The sequence below is a fragment of the Pollachius pollachius genome (genome assembly GCF_949987615.1).
Source record: "Pollachius pollachius genome assembly, chromosome: 3".
Lineage (NCBI taxonomy): Eukaryota > Metazoa > Chordata > Actinopteri > Gadiformes > Gadidae > Pollachius > Pollachius pollachius.
The window spans coordinates 26,666,302-26,684,301 of NC_136936.1; the positions used below are offsets into that span (position 1 = coordinate 26,666,302).

General features: G+C 39.5%; 1 protein-coding gene across 3 annotated transcripts; it reads right to left on the reverse strand.

Annotated features, from left to right (window-relative positions):
- Positions 1–18: 18 nt before the first annotated feature.
- On the reverse strand, positions 19–16,048 carry xaf1 (XIAP associated factor 1). 3 transcript variants are annotated; one of them, XM_079733153.1, is made up of 7 exons: positions 15,918–16,048; positions 15,452–15,587; positions 12,300–12,356; positions 11,199–11,535; positions 8,416–8,471; positions 6,162–6,272; positions 19–2,236 (listed from the first exon to the last, which is right to left on the reverse strand). In XM_079733153.1, the coding sequence occupies exons 1-7, from the start codon at positions 15,953–15,955 to the stop codon at positions 2,204–2,206; spliced, it is 768 nt and encodes a 255-aa protein (XP_079589279.1). In that variant the 5' UTR covers positions 15,956–16,048; the 3' UTR covers positions 19–2,203. The 3 variants fall into 3 exon arrangements, with proteins under 3 accessions (XP_079589279.1, XP_079589278.1, XP_079589280.1); XM_079733152.1 differs by having other exon boundaries at positions 6,135–6,272; XM_079733154.1 differs by lacking the exon at positions 6,162–6,272.
- Between the last annotated feature and the right edge of the window lie 1,952 nt (positions 16,049–18,000).

The window sequence follows — 18,000 nt, forward strand, 5'->3', positions numbered from 1 at the left end:
TAAAAATGAAATGGCATCCAACAATTTCTCTTTTTTTATTTTCCTATCACAAAATGATTGCTAGAGGCAATTTTCAATGTCTGTCAAAAACTATGTCTATAGAATAATTGGTGCCACCTTGTGGACACCTGTACGTTCTGCATAAAGTTCAGGCCTTTTTCCTAACCTTTGACAGTACCCATATCACACCAGAATGCCTGAGAAGAGGTTCTGTTCTTCTGAGAGAACATGCTTCGGCGGCAGTGGTTCATGTCAGTGCTTTTTTAGTACCGTAGTTTTGTAACTGTTATGAGTGTTATAGCGATGTTGTAAATCAATGCACCACACACCGTAGCGTTATGCTATAAGTGTCCGGGAAGCCTTACCCTCATTCGGACGCGGACATTAAAAACATTGTTCCTCAGACTGAGCTTCACCATCCACACACACCGGGGTGCTAAACAGATCAGAAAATCTAATCAGAACATCAGATCAGAACATCAGATCAGAACATCATATTGTAACATCAGATCAGAACATCAGATCAGAGAATCAGACCAGAACAGCAGATCAGATTTTCCAAGTTTACAAACTAATAACAATGCCATCATTATCAATTAAGGACGCGAGTATCTCCCACACAAACATTAACCAAAATTAAACTGTATTTAACTAAACAGGCAGGTGTGAGAGCTTCTCTTGGGACTTTGAGGAAAAAACAGCAGAATTTATATTCTAAATTGAATGCATTATGCTTCCTTCAATGGTGCTGTGGGACCAATGAAATAGTGTAGGGCAAGGGGAGTGTTAAGCCCACAAGCACGGACGATTTACTAAAGAACATGATTTGTGATTTACTTAAAACACAAATTATTATTATATATTTATATAAAAAAATTAAATAAAAAAATTGACTCCCATGTCAGCTCACAGGTTTCCTACAAGCAGGCCTTATAACAGAACAGACAATTATTGGAGTAAAATGTATTGATGTATTTATTAAAAACGAGTGTCTGAATATTAACATTAAGATTCCTTTCTTGGGCCCCAAAACTGGTATATATTATGGAATATTTCAGTCTGTCTCAATTAGTTTTTCTTAAATATGGACCCACGATTTCTAGGCTGGCAGATAGCCTTATATAAAGTTGTGTTTCAGTCAACAAAGTTCATGCAGTTTAACACACTTCAGCACTTTGTGTTTCATGTTGCAATTGAGTCGTCCAATCGATGTGTGGCCTTCCTTCACTTTTTCTCAGTCAGTAAAGCACTAGATAGCTTTTTATATGTTTCAAACATTACCTTGAGCACTTCTTTGTCGAAAAACTTTTGTCTTTCTTGTTATTCTTACTCTTTTGAACACAATCCAAACTGAAGGATTCACTTCTTGTGATTTACCAAACTGATTCGTAGTCAAATAACAAGTTTTATTTTAAGATTGTGTTGCAATAGGATGCCCGTGTTATGAACCTCGTTTGACCATCCTGATATTCACTTTGACGTTTTTCAATCAATCAGTTGTTCCTGGGCTGGTCGTAATTGTAATCTAAAAATGGTCGTGGCCTTACATTGCACTAAAAAACCAACTGTGTGACTCCTTATTCCTGGTTTAACTGCTTCAGCATTTTAAGGGTCAAATAAGGGATGCTGCTTAATACCACAGCAATGCTAGATACTGGATCCTGGTCAATAATGTTCCATGGGTCTGCTTTATATTTCAATAACTTGGCACCTCTATCAATTAACAGTTCCAAAACGCACTACAAAAAATGTATTACTATTTTAACTGATGAATTCCAGACAAAAAGCATAACTTTATAGATGAAAGTAAATAATATGGAATGATTGCTGGTAGTTTTGTTTGAGAAGGTGGTCATCACAACCCCCATGCACATTATCTTCATACATTCACTTACAGCCACATACAAACATACATTGTTTAAGTTTTAATTTAACAATTTTTAATAGCTTGACACGCTGTTAGATCAATTTGAAGTGGGGTAGGTTAATAGCTATATAAATGTTTTACACAATAATGTAAGCATATATTTGAAAGACAACTTTCTGTTCAAATGATAAAAATGCAATAGTAGATTAGATATAGATTATCAATCAATTAGGTGTCCTCTTTCTTACAAACACTTTCATCAGGTATTGGTTGAGGTCCGCCGGACATCTTTGAAGGCCCTCCATTGGAGTCCAGTGAACATTGCACAGTGCATCTTCATTTCATGAAGAGATGGATTCTACATTTAGGCTGAAAGAACAATGGGGGAAAAAGGGGAGAAAATGTAGGTCACAAACTTAACAGGTCCCCCTTTGATACCTCTAGTCTATGTAATAACTCATCTGGAACCAATATTAAAAATATGTTTCATTACACAAACAAACCTGACATATCTTTTACCTTCGCTATAACAAACATTGAATCAACACAACCTCGATTGAGTTATAAGCAAAATGAATGCACCAGATACATTCAGTGATTATAGGAAAAACGACGCAACTAAATTAAATAAGTGTGGAGATTAAAAAAAGTAAAAGTGACCATTGTGTCCTCATATCATAAACCTAGCAAGACGTTGTGCCCAACTTTAATTCATTTAGCTGCGTCCTACTTCCTGTAATGACATTGCACTGGGTGAATGCGGTTGTTTCTGCATACAGTGCATTTAAACTGAATAAATATGCTTTGTTTCTATTAGGCAAAACAATGTTATCTGGGGATAAACGTGTTTGATGACTACCTTATAGCTTAGGTTAAGTGTAAATATAAAATATACACACACACACACACATACACACCATACAATGGGGCAAAAAAGTATTTAGTCAGCCAACAATTGTGCAAGTTCTCCCACTTAAAAAGACGAGAGAGGCCTGTAATTTTCATCACAGGTAAACCTCAGCTATGAGAGACAAAATGAAAAAATAAATCCAGAAAATCACATTGTCTGATTTTTTAAGAATTTATTTGCAAATTATGGTGGAAAATAAGTATTTGGTCACCTACAAACCAGCAAGATTTCTGGCTGTCACAGACCTGTAACTTCTTCTTTAAGAGGCTCCTCTGTCCTCCACTCGTTACCTGTATTAATGGCACGTGTTTGAACTCCTTATCAGTATAAAAGACACCTGTCCACAACCTCAAACAGTCACACTCCAAACTCCACTATGGCCAAGACCAAAGAGCTGTCAAAGGACACCAGAAACACAATTGTAGACCTGCACCATGCTGGGAAGTCTGAATCTGCAATAGGTAAGCAGCTTGGTGTGAAGAAATCAACTGTGGGAGCAATTATTAGGAAATGGAATACATACAAGACCACTGATAATCTCCCTCGATCTGGGGCTCCACGCAAGATCTCACCCTGTGGGGTCAAAATGATCACAAGAACGGTGAACAAAAATCCCAGAACCACACAGGGGGACCTAGTGAATGACCTCCAGAGAGCTGGGACCAAAGTAACAAAGGCTACCATCACTAACACACTACGCCGCCAGGGACTCAAATCCTGCAGTGCCAGACGTGTCCCCCTGCTAAAAGCAGTGCATGTCCGGGCCCGTTTGAAGTTTGCTAGAGAGCATTTGGATGATCCAGAACAGGATTGGGAGAATGTCATATGGTCAGATGAAACCAAAATAGAACTTTTTGGTAAAAACTCAACTTGTCGTGTTTGGAGGAGAAAGAATGCTGAGTTGCATCCAAAGAACACCATACCTACAGTGAAGCATGGGGGTGGAAACATCATGCTTTGGGGCTGTTTTTCTGCCAAGGGACCAGGACGTCTGATCCTTGTGACGGAAAGAATGAATGGGGCCATGTATCGTGAGATTTTGAGTGAAAACCTCCTTCCATCAGCAAGGGCACTGAAGATGAAACGTGGCTGGGTCTTTCAGCATGACAATGACCCCAAACACACCGCCCGGGCAACGAAGGAGTGGCTTCGTAAGAAGCATTTCAAGGTCCTGGAGTGGCCTAGCCAGTCTCCAGATCTCAACCCCATAGAAAATCTTTGGAGGGAGTTGAAAGTCTGTGTTGCCCAGCGAAGGCCCAAAAACATCACTGCTCTAGAGGAGATCTGCATGGAGGAATGGGCCAAAATACCAGCAGCAGTGTGTGAAAACCTTGTAAAGACTTAGAGAAAACGTTTGACCTCTGTCATTGCCAACAAAGGGCATGTAACAAAGTATTGAGATGACCTTTTGTTATTGACCAAATACTTATTTTCCACCATAATTTGCAAATAAATTCTTTAAAAATCAGACAATGTGATTTTCTAGATTTTCTTTTTTTCATTTTGTCTCTCATAGCTGAGGTATACCTATGATGAAAATTACAGGCCTCTCTCATCTTTTTAAGTGGGAGAACTTGCACAATTGGTGGCTGACTAAATACTTTTTTGCCCCACTGTATATCTATATCTATGTATATAGATAAAGAGAGATAAAGTGTCTATACATATCATTATGTTTCTGAGACAACATGTTGAACCAAGTTGTTTATTTTTCGTTACACTTACTCATACTAAGGATAAATCACTAAGAGTGAACTAAGAGTAACACCCCCTTACGTAAGTTCTCATGCACGAGTTTTGAAGCGGTCAGTACAGTGATTGGTTGTTGAGTGCCGGCGGTCTTGTTGAAACTCACCCGCAACTTCACACAAACGAGCCCACTAAATCAACGAAAAATAAGGAAATAGCCTAGGCTACGAATGAAGTCCTATAAAATAGTTATGGACAGTGCAGTTAGCAATACATGCATGATGACAAGTTTGTGCAAATAATGACGTTGTATGCACGTTAAAGAGAGAGAAAGCAAACAATAAAAACACGTTAATTGCATTAAATCAAGGAGGTAATTAAAAGCACCCAGCAAACTTTAATCCAATGAGCATATTTCCAGAACTTAAACACCTTAAATATCAGCCCATACTGCCGTTCAAGTCCTCCTATCATGATGAATAAAAGCGAAGACAAAGACGTGAAACGCAAGCGAAAGCCCAACTGGTCCCAGGATCAATTGCTACTGAGTTGATTATAAACTTAATACAATAAATCATCTTACAATAAATGATTAGATGTAATTATAAGTAAGAGTAGTTCTATTATTGTTTAATTGAAACCATTTATTCCTATTATTATTTTAAATAAATAATGATGATTTAAGTGATGTATTACTATTAATACATGATACAAATAATGATGGTTTAAGTGATTTATTTATATTTATATATTCAATAATTAAGGATGATTAAAGGTACATTTGTAACATTGCCCCCGTGTGTTTTAACTATCCCTGATGGTTGAGATATTCCTCCATCGTCGGTATTGCAAAGTTGCATTTTCCCTGTTGCTAAACAAGTGTTATTTACTAATTCAACCACAAGTTTGATACCCTCACGATTTAGCCTATATCTCTTTATCAAGATTCCAAAGCATTTCGCCTCGCTGCAGCCATTTTCAGATTCTTTGTGAATAGGTCTTACTGAGTTAAGGCCGATTCATACCTCCGGATCCGGACGAAATTCGGCGGTGGCATGTGACACCCCTCACCAACCCGCAGATGTTGCGCTATTTTTAAATGACCAGATACAACTCATTGCCAAAGCAGGGGAACAATAAAATAAAAAGGTCAGGTATATATTATAATATAAGTATAAGTATAAGTATAAGTATAAAACATTAAATACAATATATATATATCAGATATTATACTACTCTATCTATTTTTGCGAATGGTCTGACTTCTGACACTATACTGCTGCCTCGATTTCCGGTGGTATTGCTCCGTTTCTCCCGGAGCACTCCGGATTCGTAAGCTCAGAGGTGACGGACCCATTGACGGATGAAACACGTCCGGGACCGGACGAAACGGTCCCTATCCGTATTTACCGTGGGGTGTGAATGGGCCTTTAGGAGTCCTCTCGAGGACTGTTAAGCTCTCCTAGACTTAGGTGCTACTTTTAGGCCTAAAAAACTGACAAGCCCATTATTTCTAGGAGTTACTCCTAAATTCGCCACTCATGACCTACTTTTAGCCCTAAGATTATTTTTTGAATACGTGCGTATGCTTTCTTTTCATCATTAACGCTTCAAAACCAGACTGTTATTCATGTAACATGATTCAAAAGTAGTGAAGAATAAATATACCCTTTGACCTTCATGAGGTGTTTTTACCTCATGCCAGCGAAGCGTAACCCGTGGGAGGAGCAGCTGACAGTATGAGCAGGGCAGGAGCCCGTCTCCCTCCTCTTCCTCGATCCAGGCAGATGTGAGGGCACAGCCCAGCTGGGTCATTGGGGATTTGGCCATGAGTCAATTATCTCACACTAGGATTATTTAACACTTAATGAGCACTGTGTCAAACCATTGCTACTCGATTATCAATGTTAAATATTGGTTCCCAACCTGGGGGTGAGGTTTTATTTTCTTTCCAACCTCAAAAGATAATACCATTTCCCTCCCACTCACCCCCATCATTTACTTCTGTCATATGACTTTGTCTTTAACTTATTACATTTAATTTAAATATAAATATAGCTGCGAGCAGCAATGTGGGTGTCAAGCATAATGGGACTCGATAAACTATTTCTGCCGGACGTACGTAATCAGCTAGGTGGCTACATGATGACCGTCTCGGTAATCGGTAAAAACGACAGCTGGTGGGATAAACTAGAGCATTATGTGAGTATGCGTAAATGTTTACAAAATGGAAAAATGACCCTACCTAATGGTAAGGGCGCATTATCGTCTGTTCGACAGAACAAATGACTCAAATACATAGGGGTATTCGGAACAATATCCCTCACAGAGACACAATGTTAACAAGCATCCGTTCTTGAGGTGGTTCATGAAGCATCTAATCCAGTAAGAATTGCAGTTTATATTGTAAATGGGCGAAATGGTAAATAAAGTCATTGTTGTTTGACGTCCCCCTGAGGTCAAAGGTCACCAAATTGTTTGGGTGTCCACAGTATGATGTCATGAGTCTATGTACCAAGTTTGGCTATGATATGTTAAAGAGTTGCTGAGAACAGGCTTTACTTCCTGTTTTGCGGCTTTGCCATCAAGTTTGATTGGCTGTCACAGCCAAACGGTTTTGAATTAGAAAAAGCTGTTTGGCACATTTGTTCAACTTGGTCTGAAGATCATATATGGCAAGTTTCATGATGATTGGACATAATCTGTGGCCTGTGGATATGTACTATTGATTTTGACAACTTTCAACATGGCGGCAAATTTCTGATGTTGCCATGGGAAATATTTCATTAGCTATATGGAGCGGTCTGACAGCATCACCAGACATTGAAAATTAGTTTGAAATATACTCGTGTTAAGAGAGAGGAGGTAAAACACGTCTTTGTTAATTATAGCGCCCCCTAATGGTCGACGGTCACCAAATTCATGGAGTGTCTCCATGATGATGTCATGGGTCTATGTAATAAGTTTGGTTATGATATGTCAAAGGGCTGCTGAGATATTGGCATATTTCCTGTTTGGCGGCTTCACGGTCGAATTTGATTGGTTGTCGCGAATATTTCCTTGATAAATAATTTACTAGCTACATGGTGAGGTCTGACAGTATCACCAGACATTGAAAATAAGTTTGATATATACTCATGTGAAGAGAGAGGAGTTAAAACACGTCTTCATTAATTATAGCGCCCCCTAAAGGTCAATGGTCACCAAATTCATTGAGTGTCCCCATGATGATGTCATGGGTCTATGTACTAAGTTTGGTTAAGATATGTCAAAGGGCTGCTGAGATATTGGCTTACTTCCTGTTTGGCGACTTTGCAGTCGGATTTGATTGGCTGTAGCGGCCAAACGGTTCTGAATTTGACAAATCTTTCGATGTTCTCTATCAAGCATGGCCTAAAGATCATGTGTGCCAAGTTTCGAGATGATTGGAAAAAATTTGTGATAGGAGATATCACAAATAGATAGATATTTTGAAGGTTTTTGACATAAACCAAGATGGCGGAAAATCCATCATGGCGTAAATTGACGACATAGGGTGCGTTGAACTTGGCTTGGATCAAGGAATCCAATGATACCTTGTTTGTGAATATTGGATGAATGGGTTGAAAGTTATTAACATGAATGCACGTCCAACTTTGACCTGTTGGTGGCGCTAGAGCTGATGAGCTAGCGACCTCACATTTGCTTCATGGGCTAATGGGACTGTCCTGAATCAGTGTGCCAAATTTCACAACTTTTTACCAAGGCGTTCTATGGGCTGCCATAGACTCCCATGGCAGGTAAATAATAATAATAATAATAATAATAATAATAATAATAATAATAATAATAATAATAATAATAATAATAATAGGAATTCATACGAAAACAATAGGTTATCTTGCAGCTTCGCTGCTTGACAGCCAATAATGGATCACCAATTACAAAACATTTATGATACTGTACATACCTTGTGTTCCTCCAGATCTTCAGCTGGGCAGAAACCCAGACAGCCAATACAAATCACTGAAAACAGAATTTTAGGAGAGATTAAAGACCCGTATCAACGCTGTCTGGCAATTGGTTTGCTTTAGATCACTCCCTCTCTGGATTAAACTCATGATATCATCTCTTCATAATCTCTTATTGGCTGACCCTTTGCTTATGTAGCACTGTAAATCATTACAAGTAACTAGGGCTAGATTCTAGGTTATAAAGTGCAGTATGGAGACTGAGAGGTAAGTTTGAACTGTGGTTCATTTATGTAGCAAAAAAACGGTGAATCCATACATCATTCGGCATATAAACCATGGAAAATGGAATAAATCAAATATGTAAAAAAAGAAAAGTATTTCACCTCTTTTGTTTCACTTTGGGTTGATTTACACCTATTTAGGTCAATACAATATTTCCAACTTTGCACCTTTAAGTTGCTATTTGAATTATTACTGTCTTTTTAGTTGACTCAATTTAAACTTTAATTGTATCTAAGTGGTGCAAATTTGAAATTTTAGTACTATGTTGTATTTACTTTAAACACCAAATACCCAGAGTTGCAATTGTCATACCCAATAAACAAAACAAATGCAAATAAAATAAAATACAACTTAGTGCATCAAGTAGAGGATAAAAAAGAAAACTACACCAGCATTATCTGGGATCAATACACTTCAATTTCAAACATAGTATCTAATCAGTCCTTTTGTTAAATCCTTCACTTCAGTTGAAGCTCCACTGCATGTTGCAGCCACTTTTGGAAAGTTAATTTGTCTTACCACACTCCTCAGTTATCCAAGAAAACAGGAGCGTGGTCCTGCAGCATGAAATGCTACAGCTCACGATGATATCTTCTACAGAAGGGTTTTTCACAAGTATGAGGGAGTGAGCCCCCCCTCAGAGAACAAATTTCAGCTGAGCCCCCCCACCCCAATTTCTTTTCTAAATCCCTGTGTTTTGAAAGATCTTTTAACTATTTTACACATTTTAAACATCTGATCATATTTTACACATTTTAAACATCTCTGATCATATTTTTTTGAAACATTTTAAACATTTTTGAAACATTTTAAACATATTTTTGAAACATTCTAAACATCTTTGTGCGTTTTTAAACACAATTCTTAACACATTTTAACATCTTTATCTAAGCATGTTTTTGCTTAACGTTTTTGAATTTACATTTGAACATGTTAATCTGTAAACTGCCAGTTTAGCCTCCTTTTTTAGCTCACCTCAACTTTAGTGGGAGCAATGAGTTTGCGTAGCTATGTTCGAAATCGTTCCCCATCACGAATATAGTGCACTATATAGGGTGCTCGCCATTTTGTAGTGGTGTTCGAATTCTCAGTGGTAAATTTCACACACTATAAAGTAGACTTAAAATACCCAAAATTTGAGTGAACATACGATGTTCCCTATGTGTTACTCCCGTATACCACAATGCAATGCGGTCGTGTTTTTCCGGAGGAGAGCAAGAAGCTGAATAATAACGAAAACGTATACATTTAATGATGGAGTCTCCGGCTTTCGTTTAGAAATGTCAACAATTTGTTTGGGATTTAACCTAGAAAATATAACATTCAAAATTAATAAAAAAAAAACTTGATCAAGGAAATGTAACATTCAACATCAATACAACCTCCAGCTTTCCTTATACCCGGCGCATTTACTGACGCAAAAGACGTTTAGAAATGTTCAGCGTAGTGTCCGAGTTTGTTTGTCTCCTATATAGTGCACTATATCATAAACACTATATAGGGAATAGTGAGTGAGTGAATAGGGAACGATTTCGAACACAGCGCGTCTTCGCTGTGAAGACGCTGTTTTTTCTGGTTTATTTCTTTCTCACGTCGCGCCCCCCCTGAAGAACTCTGGCGCCCCCCAGGGGAGGCGCGCCTCACAATTTGAAAACCACTGTTCTACAGGTAGCTCGCCATCTTGTTTTCCTCGGTTCTGTTCCACCAAACGATGTCCTCCTCATAAAAATAACCTTCCGAGTCCTCCAACGAATAACAACACAGAGTCCTGTGGCCTAGAAAAAAGTAACACAAAATCCTCCAAAAGAAAGATAAAAAAAGTAATCCAAAATACTCCAAAAAGAAAGTGAAAAGTGAGGCTTAATGCTTTTTAAAACCTTGATTTGTTTTCGCTTTTCTTTATCCTCTTTTAACTCTTGTTTTCTCCTCTTTTTTTACTCTGTTTTCTGTCTGTGTCATTTGTCTTTTCCCCAGCAAACTGCCCCGTTCTGGTTTCTCTCTTTTTTTTCTTTCGCTCGCTCGCTCGCTCACTCACTCGCAACTGACGCTACACCATTCTGATTGGTTGTCTACGGTTGCACTCGCTAAAGGGTTATTACACCAATTGTATTATCACAAAGGTACAATATAACAAAAATAAAGTTTTTTACATTATAGCCATGTTTATAGTTTTTAAATTGTAGTTAACTTAATTCAACATGCTATATTAGATTCCCACAATACATTTATTATTGTGTTTAACCTTTTATTTGTTTAGGTCAGTTAACCTGGGTTTCACTTACTGACAATGAATTAACAGGGGAGCCGGCAGCCCATTGACGTACACTAAGGTCCCAGGACCGACCAAAACTTAAAAGCATGTTTTAAAGGCAGGGTCATGAGGTTTGATTCTCCTTTAAAAAGGAGCCAAACATAAATAATAACTGATCCCCCTTTCGTCCAACACAGGTTAATGCCTTTGTTCTTTTGCAATTGGAAGAGTTCCACTTCCACTCACCATCTGTCTTCCCGGGCGTCATGGCGTTGGTCGGAGGAGGACGAGGATGACGAATGGAAGGAGGTGGGCCAGCGGTGGGGGCGGGGCCAGCGGTGGGGGCGGGGCCAGCGGTGGCGGCGGGGCCAGCGGTGGGGGCGGGGCCAGTGGCGGCGGGGCCAGCGGCGGCGGGGCAGGCGAGGGCGTGCTGGGCCAGGTTCCTCAACAGGACATAGCGGTGGCAGGTGTCACATTGCTCGGTGCGGCTGCCGCACACCAGCCGGTGCTCCTCCAGCCTCCTGACCGGTAGCTCCAGCTCACAGAAGTCACAGCACAGCAGCCGTGCAGTACACTCCTCGACCTGGGGGAATTCACACCTAGAGGAGGTCATTGACCGTCCTGTGGACCTCACTATGTCCTTCACTATGTACCTCACTATGGACCCCACTATGGACCTCGCTATGGACCTATGGACCTCACTATGGACCTCACTATGAACCATACTATGGACCTCACTATGGACCATCCTATGTCCTCACTATGGACCTCACTATGACCCTCACTATGGACCTCATAATGGGCCTCACTATGGACCCCACTATGGACCTCACTATAGACCGTCCTATGAACCTCACTATGGACCTTACTAAGGACCTCACTATGGACCGTCCTATGAACCTCACTATGGGCCTCACTTTAGACAGCTAAAACAGAGCTTCTGCCCCTGGTGGCTTAAGTCTTGCACATATTTTGGAATTGACAATAAAGCTGCCATTGAACTTTGAACTTTTTTTAAAGGCGGTATTACAGGAAGGTGATACAATAAGTTGAATTACTTAGTTAAATGTTTGCATTACAAAACAACATGCATGAATATAATATTTATGTAATGTGGATAAAGATCCCACAGTTTAGAAAATCTGAAAGCTTTTGCATTATGTCATTATTACAACAACCTGCTGACAATATCCCTGTGCAGAGCAAACATTAGCCCACACCTTTATGCTTCCTAACTAGAAACTACATTAACCAATGTTGTCTATTTTACTTCTGTAACAAAATAGATTAAAGGAATCAGATTGTCATGTTCATATTAAATAATAACATATGTAAGTAAATACTTGCCTTGTGTTCCACCAGAGAGCGACACTCCATTTGTTGGTCGCACCCAGGACATTTGATCTATGGTTACCAATAGTAGTTCATAGTTATTAAAGGAATACCCTGATATATGTAAATTGTCGTTTGCCTGTCTTTCCCGGATTCAGAAGAGTTGTTCAATTCCAAACTCATCTTTGTCCGTCGAGAGGTTCGCTGAGTAAGCATGTGCTTTCCGCTAGCTGCCTTCCATTGACTTGCAGAGTTGAAGCAGCCTAACTCCATGTCATGCGAAAGGAATAATTCATTACTTTACAAAGATTTCCGATGTGATCTGAATAGTAGCTTATTCAAAGCTAGTGCCAGTAACAACACAAGATTATCGTTTGTCTCCAAACCCATAGATCATGCTACCTGTGATTAGCGCATCAGTTATTCTGGCTGGATGTTGTATCTGAGAGTAACAGCTTCACAGTAATGTTAGTTCATGTGAACAACTCTGCAAGTTGATGGAAGTGGCTGACGGAAAGCAGATGCCAACCCAGCAAACTCCCCTTCTGGATGCACAATGACGCATTTGAATTCCTCTGAATCAGGGTAAGACAGGCAAACGCATATTTACAGATATATCTGACTTTTGGCATGGATAGAATTTATTTGTTCTAGCAACTGAATCCCCCACCCACTTGTCAAAATGTTATGGATTATGGATTCAGGGTCTGGTGTTGGTTGAGTGCAGAGCTATTGTGCAGAGTGCAGAGAATTTAATCTGATTACAGAATCCATGGGACTATAGCGTGCGATAGAAAACAATACAGCGATCTATAGCTATAGCAATGTGTTGCACTCAACTCCACAATGACAAACGATTTGACCTATTGTAAATGTTAAAAAAATGATCAGTGTATGGGAAACACTATCGACCATGGAATGCAGCGTTCTCAGGGATGGATAAAAGAATGACATGGAAACATGAACCACGTAAGAATAGTCTGTGTGGAAAACACTTGTATACACATGTGGACATGTGAAACAGAGTGCCATGTGTAGCATCATATCAATAAATGTGATCTCTACTGGATTTCTGTTTCCACCGATGTTAGGGGTAGAGAGCGCAATGCCAGTGATATGCAACCTGACGTCTTGACCGTTACCTGGAATAACACTAGGATTGGTCTGGGTGTGAACGTTGTTGGAAACGTTTACGATGATGTAGGGACACAACTCAAGAACATATGGAGGCTCAGCCTTTTTCAGAATTGTTCCATATTATAGGTTTTAGTATGAACATGAGCCTAAGGGCCTCAGATGTATTGTGCTATATGTGCTATACACTATATGTGTTTATGTATAATAATAATAATAATAATAATAATAATAATAATAATAATAATAATAATAATAAAATTCATTGAATTTATATAGCGCTTTTCTAGACACTCAAAGACGCTTACAGCAGGCACGGCGTTATGGGTGGGCTTGACGGAACTAGGCCCACCCAAAACTTTTCTTAAAAAAGGAAAGAAAAACGTTTAATGTATTTTAATTTTGTGTATATATATATATATATATATATATATATATATATATATATATATATATATATATATATAAAGGCTTCTGAAATGCTTTATTTTTGCAATGCAGCAAACTTGTTGTTGATATTGAGGCTTCATCCGATTTGCGATAAAGGATTGTTATCTTCGTGGATGACCGTGAATTGGCGGTAGGCTATTGTATTAGTTATTATCTCGTAGTAGCCTAGGCTACATTTGAATGCATCTTCTTTGTATAATAAGCCAAGCTCAGTCTGTTGCTAATGATATCGAAATATTGATGAAAACTTAAAACAGAATTCGGAAATAGTCGGCCTCATGTTATACGAGCATAACTAAACTATGTGGGAAATATTAGATTCCTGGTGACTTTTACAGTGTATAGTCTACTAGACCTGGTCTATAGAGTGACACGCTAAAGCAGAGGTGTTGCTGCGTTGTCTCTACAACAGAGACAATAACGCAGCGATATCAACATGAACAGTTCTTACTGGAGAGACGGGGAAATCTGCAAGCTGCTGACCATCATGGGAGAGAAGGTGATGCAGTCGCATTTAACAAAGACGTTGAAATGGTGCGTTCTACGAGAAAGACGCAGAGGAACGTTCTTTACGAGGCTTTTGTCTGGATAAAAAACAAGTGGTCAGCAATATATAGAATATGTTGGCGTTTTTGCACTTGTAAATAGTTAATCGCATTTGTAGCCTACTCAGACATGAACTCATTCTTGCATGCGGGTGTCTTCATTCATAAAAAATTAAAAACATTCGGGAGTATTCAATTTATTCTGAAGAGGTCTAGACTCCTTGCGCAGCCCCGCCTTCTCCAGTGAACCAAGAAAGCCCGCGCATTGACGAACGGGGGATTTTAGCCCCTTGGTTTTAAACAGGCAATATGGTGAAGTTGCCGGGCGTGCCAAGCCGTGAAACAACCGGCTTGGCAGTGTAGAAAGGCCCAAGGAGCGATCGCTGATAGGTCCGTCCTATGCACCGAAACTTTTTACAATGCAACAAAATATTTAAAGAGCATTAAGCTATTCAAATCTCTATTATGCACAAATAATATAACAGTATATTAGTCAGTCATTTGTATTAGGTTAAACAGGGATTTGATAACGTTTTTAACTTAAGGACCACCCACAATTGGTCTGGCCCATCCACAACTGGAATCCTGGCGCCGTGCCTGGCTCAGTGAAGGGGGATCTCACTCACCACCACCAGTGTATGCATGTGTGTATATATATATATATATATATATATGTGTGTACATAGATAGATATATAATTCTGCATCAATGGGCCACATACACTTTAATAGACTGTGAAGTACTGCTACTTAGCCACTTTATAATTTATAATTCATATCGTATACCGTTTGTTTTGTTTGCCCTGTTTGTTCTGTATGGCTTTACTTTTGCATGTAATTTAGCACCTATTTTGTTTTCATTAGTACTTTGCATTTTACTGTATTGTATGTTATCCTGTGATTTCCACTGCTGCTGGGCTGTTGTAACAAATTATTAATAAAGTTGTTATCTTATGTGTTCTACATGTGAGTGCTTCTCAAGCGTGTGCTGCTCCAGTCTCTCTCTGGAGAGGGTTAGGTTGAAGGGTTAGGGTTTTACCTGTGAGTGTTCCTCCAGCCGGTGCTGCTCCAGCTGCTCTCTAGACACTGTCTCGCCGCAGTCAGGGCAGAGACACAAGAACCGACCGCAGTGGGACTCATGGAGGGCCAGGTTGTCCACAAGCACCTCCTTGCGGCTGGGGTAGAGGATCGGGATTCGAGTGGTTAGGCGCTTTTTACATTTGTGAAAACGCTGAACTGTTTTCCGGGTTTATTCACAATGTGCATATATGTATGCAATATATGTGCATACACTGAGGCACAAAACCCTAAAGTAACGTAGGCCTATATATATTTACTTTTTGTCATAACCTACTCATGTAGACGTTTTTATTAAATGACGTTTGAACGTCAGACATCCGAGAAGTATGCTGAAGCTGTTGAGCTCTGTATTAACATGTTACCGGGAGGCTCCTGGTTAAACTAAGGTAAAGAAAGGTAAGGTAATGTAACTACTTGTGTCTCACCATGTGCGGCAGATGCTTGAGGATCCCTTGATGTCCATTACAAATAATGCAACAAACCAATATAGAAAAAATATGCCTTCTTTCGTAGTTTCTGTTGTTCCATGTGTTAAAAGCAGTTTACTTTTAGTTTCACTAACATTCAGAAAGTGAAAGTGTGTTGTGGCGCAGTGGTTTACCAACAGGTAGAGCAGTGGTTCACCACTAGGTGACGCAGTGGTTATTTACTGGGTAACCACCAGGTGACGCCATTGGGAGTGGATCAGAGTTTGGGCCAGTTTGAGTAATTGGAGTGAATTTAGAGCAATACTACTAATACTACTATTACTACCTACTTAAAAATTCTACACATGTAAATTAAGTTTTGTAACGTGAAAACATCAACTATACACTTATTAAGTTAAGTGAGTTCTGGAGCAAGAGGGCCAAAAACGAGTGATGTATGAAGTTTGATGGTGAGGCCTCAGCTGAACAGTTTTCATATGCCGATGGCATCCACGACGATACACCGTCCCCTGGACCTTTGTACTGAAGTTAATGGTGTACTTCGGAATTTTGACATGTAAATGTCTGTGTGAGCCGTGCAACAGCCAGGCTGTTTCTTCTTTACGGTTGAATACTGCCAAACTGCTGACATGACTAGAATTAGGTGGTTCTAACTTATTAATAAGCACGGAGAGAGGTTTCCAGCTTGTACTCTTGAAGGATGACTTTAGTACAGTGCCTTGTTTACAACCCACCAAGCCTAATGGTGTGATCCAGATGCCTCAGACACCAGCCTTCCGTCTCCCAGCTTTCTTGCGGCATTTCACGGAGGCCGGCCCCCTTTTGGTCAGGCCCCCTCGGAATTCTGAGAGTATATCAGGGGCCTCAACGAATAGTCAAATCTCCTAACCTTTGTTCCTCCTTTCCATGTAAAGGTGCTTCCTTTCGAACATAGGAAAAGACAGCACTGTTTAAAATTAATTAGACTACACTATTCCTAACCAACATCATTGCGCGACGGCGAGTATTGCTGACCTCTAGCATCTTTAGCGTGGAACTACCGTTTTCCGAAGTTGGACTACAACACGCGCTCTTTCGATCCATGTGTTTTTGTCGTATTGATTTCAATCAGGTTATCGCCAACAGTGAGAATCACTTAGGTCGGACTTGGCCAACGGGTATACTTTGGGCCACTTGAATCCCAATTCACATGTGAAAAAAAAGAGGCTCAACTTATGTTGACGTTGAAATTAACTGCCCCCAGTAGTCTTTCTTAAATATGAAGTCGGAATTTTATTTTCTTACGGTGTATTATGTGCTTAACAACCAGCAGTAAATGAATTCATTTCGATTCAAATAATATGTTTCTGGAATTGGTGTCCATTATTATCAATTTTATTTTCTTCTCTTCTGTTCTTCTGCTTTACCGCGTCTTTCATGCGTCCTCACGTAGAGTCGGTAAACTTCGTCGGTGGCATCTTGCTTTAAATATTGCCGCCGTAAAGGATTATTGGATACTAGGGGTGCAACGGATCACAAAACTCACGGTTCGGAACGTGTCACGGTTTTTGAGTCACGGGTCGGATCATTTTCGGATCAACAACAACAAAAAAGATAACAAGACAAATGCGACTTTAAATAATTCTTCAAATGTGTAAAAACTAAATGAAGTGAAAAATTAGGCAATAATCCTGCTTCCTTTAAGCATTGTCAATATTTAAAAGAATTGCAACCTAAGGCATTATTCCTTCTTCTTTTTAACATCGATAGTAAATAATCCTGAATTAAATTCAGGATGTCTGCATTGCCTGGGGAGAGTTTAGAGTCTACACTCTCCCCAGGCAATGCAGACATCCTCATCTTTTTTTTCATCAAGTATGGTAGCGAAATACAGTTTCTGTCGTATTTTATTTGGCATTTTGTAAATCCACTGATTTCTGTTGGAAGACTCATTGCCCATTGCAAGGGGGGTTGGTTGTAGTCTTTTCGCTCGGTTCTAGCCCTACTGTTGATACGGAGAACCAAGCGAAAAGACTACAAACAAACATAAACATTTCCGCTTCCGGTGTCGGTTTCAATGGGATTTACGGAACGCCAAATA